We start from the raw sequence: 7594 nt of genomic DNA on the forward strand, positions 1-7594 counted from the left end.
CAGAGTCCCCACCAAGCTGCGCGGCCGGACCACCGACTACCTGCGGCCTTTCTCTCTCCTCCGGCCCCCTTCTGGCTACGGGTAAAGCTGGTGGCGGGTGGCTGTACCGGCATATTCTTTTTTAACATAGTATAGACGCAGAGACCTTCAAGAAACCGAGTGAGTATATCTGATAACATGCAGTGGTTGTCATGTCGCTCCAACCATTTTCGTCCCGTTATCTACACACAGCTCGTCCCACATGTGTCCCACGAGAAATTAATTAAGACTTTCTGTAGTGTAGTAACTCGTGAATCTTTTCGGCCTGTGGATGTATTTATAAAAATGACTAGGAAAGTGTTCATCCTTAATTATTATTTTCCCAAAAAATTCTTATTTATTAATAATACTCCCTATAAGTAACAAAAATAACAAGCAGGTCCCTGGACCCCTAGCAATAACCATGAACACTAGAATAAGTCGAATGTGCACGGATGTCATCGCCCACCTCAAAAGAGCCGACAAATCTTGTTGTAGTTGAAAGTCAAAAAGTCGTGAAACTAAGGCTTAAAACGCCAGCACACTAAAACAACAAACGTCACCCGTAAAGAAAAACATTGATTAGAACGAACGTATCTACAAACACACCAACAACCATGAGTGCCTGCCAAATCCACATGAATCCATCAGAGACAACATAGCAGATTTAAGTAGTTCTGTCAAAGACCAACAACGACTGAACCCAAGTAGATACGCAACACAATGGGATCAGCCGCACCTTCAAGATCGATAGTGCCACCAGGGGCGGGGCGAACCGATAGCGCCGCCGATGAGAGGGGCCAAAACCTGATTGGCTCTAAATCCCTTGGAGGGGTCTCAGAAATATCATGACCATGATGAATATATTTATACCTTTTTATGAACACATTTTTGGAATTGTTGATTCAATTATGAGCCAGCTGAGGGCTTTTTATAATCTTTCTTTCTTCTGAAATAGATGTTGGCCTCTTTTGTCTCCTTTACTTTTTCGTATCACACGTATTGGCCAGGGAAATGTTTCCTATTTTCGTCAAAAAAATCTGAGCGGGCAAAGACAGAGGCGTTCCCAAAAGCAATATGCCAGAAGATCAAGTAAGGAACATAACAAATGAGCAGTCTCATTAATTATATACGTCATACAGAGTAAACAAACTGATCAAGTTAACATGAATGGCATACGTACGAGACTATCCCGTGTATATTTATTAGCGGAAACGTCTATATTATACATACATATGTACCGGCCATGAACACATCTCCGAATACAACGGAGTGATGCGCATGCACATGACAAGGGAGTAGTAGGCCGGCCGGTCGGCCGGCTGGCCTTTCCTAGTGTCAGGAGGCGACGCTGCTGTTGGCGTTCTGCAGAGACTGTAGATGCGCCTTGCCGCTGAGGCCGCGCTGCCGGATGTGTGCCCGATACTCGTCGAAGGTCATCTCCGGATACAGCGCCGGGCGTCCCGGCGCCACCAGCTCCGCCATGGGCGCCACCGGCACGTCGCTCCGCGGGTTGTAGAAGAAGGCGAGCGATAGCCGCTCCTCCGCTGCACTCACTGTCACCCGGTGCTCCACGCTCTTGTACGCCGCGTTGCTCAGCACCTGCGTACGTAAGCACACAGAGTTAAGAGTAGTACACCATTTATATATTTTCTCTATACGTTAATATAAGACGTTTTTGCAGTTCATTTCCGAGTCGTAAACAATACACTATTTACAATCAATTCGATCGAGAGGCTATTGGTGTCACACGTTGAGGGAGCTCAGGTGCGGAATAGACTTGATGGGTGATAGCTCCGGCACTGTGGCACCATCAAATGCAAAATAATCAAAGGCGTAGGCCGATTAGACACGCCTCTGGCTATAGCTACTGAGTAGGTGTCACTTGCACCTGAACCATTTTCTAATATGCCTATAGAGGAATATCACATGAAAGAAGAGAAATATGTCATTTCCACCATCAAATTGAATTTCCGCCTTGTTAGTGCCTACGCCTATCCAAGGTCCAAATCTAGCTAGAAGTAGTAGCCTTTTTACAGAAGCCAAATTGACCCCAGAAGCCAAGGAAAATAACACAAGAGAGTACTATCTTGTGTGACAGAAATAATTCCACGTCGATTGTTTCATAGCATTTTTTCGTTATAGAAGCGCGTGCTCACAAAGATAGCACCTTTTCATTCTTTTTGCTATTGCACAGCGTGCTCACAAAGGTTAGCACGTAGTACGTGTACTCCCTCCGGTCTTTTTTAGTTCTTGCATATGAGTTTTGTCCGAACTACTTTGACCAAACATATCTAAAAAAGTAGTATCAACGTTTACAATGTCAAACAATATTGTTAGGTTTATTATTAAATAGTTTCGTTGTTACTATTCATCGTCCAGGTGCAGAATAAGTTATTCTTCACCCGAGGTAATCTTACGATCATTTCATAATTAAATTACGTTTCGAATTCAAATAGTTACATTCCTATTGATTCACTACGTAAAATTTGACATAATAAAGTAAAAATATAGGTCATAAGACAAGAAAATTTACAGTTTATGTGTATTTTAAACTATGTTTTTACGTTTGTAATTTTACATAACATAAAATATTTTTTACGGTGATTATATATTTTCTTACGGTCCCTTTTTGCGTCGGAGAAAAGACAAAACTTACTGAACGTAAAATTACGATGCATTGATGGTAAAATAGAGGGGGATGAAGAATAACTATATATATATATATATATATATATATATATATATATATATATATATATATATATATATATATTTGTATTGTGGATGTTGATACTTTTTAATATATATATGGTCAAACTTTGCAAAGTTTGATTTGACACAAATCTAATTCACGGAGTAAAAAGGACCGGAGGGAGTACAACAAAGTAGAGTTACACATCAAAAGACGTATGTGTAGCAAACTGAGTGTAGCTTAGATGGTTAGGTTCTTTGTGATAGAACCAACCCATCAGATTTGAAGTCCTACACTTGGCACTGATACTCCTTATCAACTATGAGACATCTATGATGTGATGGCTTCGTCAACCTCAGGATGTATAGTATCTCTAAGGTGCTCATACGAATATAGTGTGCATGCATGTGTTAGTAGGGATGAATGTATGTTCGTGTATGTGGGAACTATGTTAAAAAAGACATATGTGTAATCAACTTAAAGTTACTTCTTACTCACATGAGCGTAAAAAAATGGAATCTATACTTACCACTAACTTTATTTCTAACTATGTAGATTGGAAAAGTGAAAATGATATGCATATATTTAGTTTTACCATATTCAAAAAGTAATATTACTATATTTGTAATCCTTATATAATCAAATTGTCTATCAACAGTTTCTTTAGTCTTGGATTTTTTTTGAAATATTTAGTCTTGGACTAATATCCAATCATTCGCATCTCACCTCACTCTAGACATAAACCATACACCAAAAAGTTCAATGATGTACTTTTAGGTTAACTAGTGTATAACTATTTAACCACTCTTAAAAAGAATCCAAAATAGTGTACAAAAATTTTATGATTAAGATTTAAAAAAACAGGTAACTGAAAATTAACAAAATTGTCATAAAAAATCAAAATTTAAAACCCTTGGTCCTATTTTCGCTCCAGGATTCGTGTCTATGTACAAAGAAATATCATGCTTTTGGTGAATATTTTCGTAGATAACAAACACATAAACTCTCTTTTTTCTTTTTTTTTCTTTTTGCGGGAAGGAATACATGAATTCAAAACATAGGAATAGAAAAAACGCGAGACTGGAGATGTCATATATCCAGAAAAATCCCCGAAACCATGAATTGGATGTCATGTATGAAAAACACAGGAATCACAGACACCAGAAGAAGAGAACAAACAAATATGAGGTAAATTCATGTGATGGAAACATATCTTTCACGTGGATTCGTCATTATGTCGGGAAACAATCAATAGGATACGCCTACGCTTTGTTACTTGGAGAAGCAGTTTCTTGTCCAATTTTTCAATGCAGTTCCACTGATACGTGTAGACAGCTGAGGCTACCGTCCCGGACCCCCACAACCGGTTTTGTTTTCGTTCCCGGCCTTTTCCCGGGTTGCACTCAAGTAGAATAGGTGCAAGTGCAACGTAGTACACCACGATTGCACGTAGTACATAGATACTGTACATGTTGTACCTTTTCGGTGCGTGTAATGATTCACGACTGGTTGCCTAATTTGTTTGTTTTCTTTTCGTTGCACCTTTTCTACAATTTTACTTGGTTCTATAATAGTATTTTTTTGAATGATATTTTACTTTTTGTTTGCATGGATGGTATGGTAATTTTACTTGGTTCTATCAACTCACGGGTGCGTATACCATATGTGTACGCTGTCGCCTGTACGTATGCGCGTCCCTGCCACATACACGTAACGTACTTCCGTAGTACGCGGCACGTGTGTATATACCTGGATCTGGTCTCCGACGTTGACGATGAAGGCGTCAGGGACCGGGTCGACGGTGATCCACTGGCCATCCTTCTTCACCTGCAGCCCCCGAACGTGGTCGTCGACGAGCAGCATGGTCATGCCGCCGGGGTCCGAGTGCGCCGCCACGCCCAGCGTCAGCTCCGGCTGCGGGCACCTCGGGTAGAAGTTAACCCTCATGCATGCCCCCTCGCCGCCCTCCCCGCCGAACGCTGCCTGCAGCCTCCCGCCGTCGAGTCCCAGCCCCTTGGACAGCACCTTTGATACCCTCCGGCACAGCTTCACCACCTCCTCGCCGTACTCCTCCGTCGCCTCCCTGCCATGCATGCATACACATCGGCCAGCTAAATAACTTGTGAATTAATTGGATCGACGAGCATGCGACGCGAGTGTGTGTAGGTAGACCTAGGTGCCTGTGTGCGTACCGTAGGGTGGACGGAAGGGACGGCCACTTGTCGTGGCTCTTGATCGACGGCGGGAGGAGGTGCAGGAAGTAGTAGTCGCCCCAGTCGAGGTGTCCACCCTTGGTGGTACCGAGACGGCTGCCGTAGCCCTCGTACGTCGCCGGCGAGTTGGCGTACCGCTCGCGCACCTCGGCTGGCTGCCTGAAGAAGCCGCGCCACGACGAGCGCGCCCGCCGCAGCAGCTCAGGACTCACGCCGTGGTTCACCGCCTGGAAGAACCCCCACTCCCGGCACGCGGCGTCCACGGCACGGACTGTCTCGTCCGAGTCCGGCATTGACATGTCCACTACCGGGATGTTTAGGCTGCCGCCGCCATGTGAGACCGCCGGTTGGAGGGTCGTCGCCGACGGCCGATCCAACGGCAGCTTGACGTACCGCTCGGGTATTGTCTCGCCACAGGTGTCCGACACGGCCTGCACGCGCACCACGGGCTCCGGCCAGCCGGCGCCACCGTTGAAGCAGCTACTCATCGGAGCTAGTACCTAGCTTGAGGCGGGTAGTGTTAAGGCGTTCCAACACTAAGCGCCTTTTATAAAGGAAGCAGAGGATAAGGGAGAGACAGTCATTATTGAGGTGTTGAGAATATACAATTGAGCTAGTGCTTTGCTAGGGCATGAAAGCAACGTATATAGGATAATACAAACACGTGCTGCAAAGATTAAAAGTAGCTACAGCATGGGATTAACATTAACTAGTACAGTAGTATATATTGTTTTGTGTGGCTAGGGTTTTTGTGTGGACATACTTTATGCTAGTGCTTTTGTGGACTCTATACCCATCCTATATTATATATACTACTTTTATTAGCTAGGTCAGTGAAACTTAACAATCATGAGCAAAACAATGCACGTTTTCTGCATTCTTGCGCCTTGTCATGAGCATTTGAGCGTGCTATAGCTCTCTTTGATCACTTGCAGCTTTCGAAGACCATACCTTACGTATATAATTGTCTATAGGTCACATCGAGAATGAATAACAGTGCTTATTTGTGACATGTGTGTTAGTATTAATCTGTATAGTGTTGACTAATCTTTTTTTGAAGGAAAAAAGAAATCGTTAGTATACAATTTTTCCCGCGCATGTATATATGTATACGGTAGTAGCTAGGAAGCCAACCGTTGGTTGCATGCCTCTCGGATGCGGATACTGGCCAAAAGATAAACTTTTCTATTATTAAAAATCGGCAATCTTATCTGGCTGACGTCCCAGGGAGCAATTTCTGGCGAACGCCCCCGGAGCCCTTCCATTTGGATCTAAGGGTGGCCGTTTTCTACAAGAAATACCCTAAAGAGACTAAAAGTAATCCGCAAAAAAAAAAGAGACTAAAAGTAGGAACTGGCATGACAGTTTTCAAAACTGCCAACCCTATATACATAAAATGACACTCGGGTTGTCCGCATGTCCACCCCTAGCCGGAGACCGTTCGCCAACTAGCGGGATCCTTAAAAGTATAGATTCATTTCAATAGAGAGTACAACGGTGGACTCTGCAATTGATTGTTGCACACCGCGACCTATGTATTTATCTTTTATTTTAATTTTTTAATAATATACATTTTTATTAACTTTTTTGCGAGAACATTTTTATTAACTTAATGTGTACCCTCCAAGTTGTATGAACACATTATTTGGAACGTGGTTAAATTGAGTGGATTCAAACATAATGAGTCATATTTGGATAGGAGTATGCGCGTTATTATGGGCTATCTGGAACACTAGGAATGACATAATCTTAACCGGAAAAACTTTATCAACTTTTTGCAGGTTATCCATAGAGCTACTGCTTGGATCCGTACGTGGTCATTACTCACCCATGCGGATTCCAATGAGCGTTTGAATACTGGGTGCAACCGATGGGAGACAGTCGCACGGGTTATCTTCAACCGATTTGGATGGCGGGCTACTAATAGACTAGGTGTGTAGGCATCGTGGCCTTTGGCTATTTTCGCTGGATGTGGCATCTTTTTATTTCATTTTGCTTTGCTCCATTTGTGAGTCAACTTGCACTACAGACTTGTGTTCGTACTTGTTTTCATATTATGGTTGCATGCATCAATCTGATGCAGAGGTAGGGGGTTAACCTCCTTTTCCAAAAAAAACTTAATGCGTAGCATCAAGCAGAAGCAGAACTTGATGAGTGACACCAGACATCTGCATAATTAAGATGCACACATCCAGAATCAACAATTTAAAAGAAGAAGGATATGAATGATAGATGGGCAACATTTTAGTTATATGTTACTGACACGATGTCTATGTCGATGGAGGTGGTGAACCCCTATCAGTAGATTATGATGTCACCCATTGTTGGTGAAACCTTCTTGGCCAACCACTTCAATCATATACACACCCCTTTAAACAACGGTCAGTACTTCATTTGGTCCAGCGTAAATAACCCACGTAGGAAGCAACCGAAAATAACCTATGTATTTACCTATTCCCTTTGTACAAATAACATCCCTCCAATCATGTAGTAGAAAGCAACAAAATTTTATTCAAAGGACAAAATACGAGATAGGACACACTAGCAAATCCACCTCCTGCGATACTAGTGTGTTAGATCTTCATCTTTCTTTCATGTTCTTGAGAAGGCATCCCCTCCATACTTCGCCGACGAGCCCTTCTATTCGCCTCCCCTCTACCTGCCACTC

The 7594-nt window shown here is 42.8% G+C and overlaps 1 protein-coding gene across 1 annotated transcript; it reads right to left on the reverse strand.

Annotated features, from left to right (window-relative positions):
- Positions 1-1115: 1115 nt before the first annotated feature.
- On the reverse strand, positions 1116-5433 carry LOC123085570 (jasmonate-induced oxygenase 2). Its single transcript, XM_044507233.1, has 3 exons — positions 4906-5433; positions 4463-4796; positions 1116-1620 (listed from the first exon to the last, which is right to left on the reverse strand). Exons 1-3 carry the CDS (start codon positions 5412-5414, stop codon positions 1357-1359), a joined length of 1107 nt encoding a protein of 368 aa, XP_044363168.1. The 5' UTR covers positions 5415-5433; the 3' UTR covers positions 1116-1356.
- Positions 5434-7594: the final 2161 nt, after the last annotated feature.

The sequence above is a fragment of the Triticum aestivum genome, chromosome 4A (assembly GCF_018294505.1).
Source record: "Triticum aestivum cultivar Chinese Spring chromosome 4A, IWGSC CS RefSeq v2.1, whole genome shotgun sequence".
Taxonomy (NCBI): Eukaryota; Viridiplantae; Streptophyta; class Magnoliopsida; order Poales; family Poaceae; genus Triticum; species Triticum aestivum.

Excerpts from the sequence above, each read along its gene's own strand:
- LOC123085570 (XM_044507233.1), bottom strand. The coding sequence starts at position 5,414 with ATGAGTAGCTGCTTCAACGGTGGCGCCGGCTGGCCGGAGCCCGTGGTG. Across the intron at positions 4,797-4,905 it reads TCCCTTCCGTCCACCCTACG|GGAGGCGACGGAGGAGTACG; the intron begins GTACGCACACAG and ends CATGCATGGCAG. Across the intron at positions 1,621-4,462 it reads ACGTCGGAGACCAGATCCAG|GTGCTGAGCAACGCGGCGTA; the intron begins GTATATACACAC and ends TTACGTACGCAG.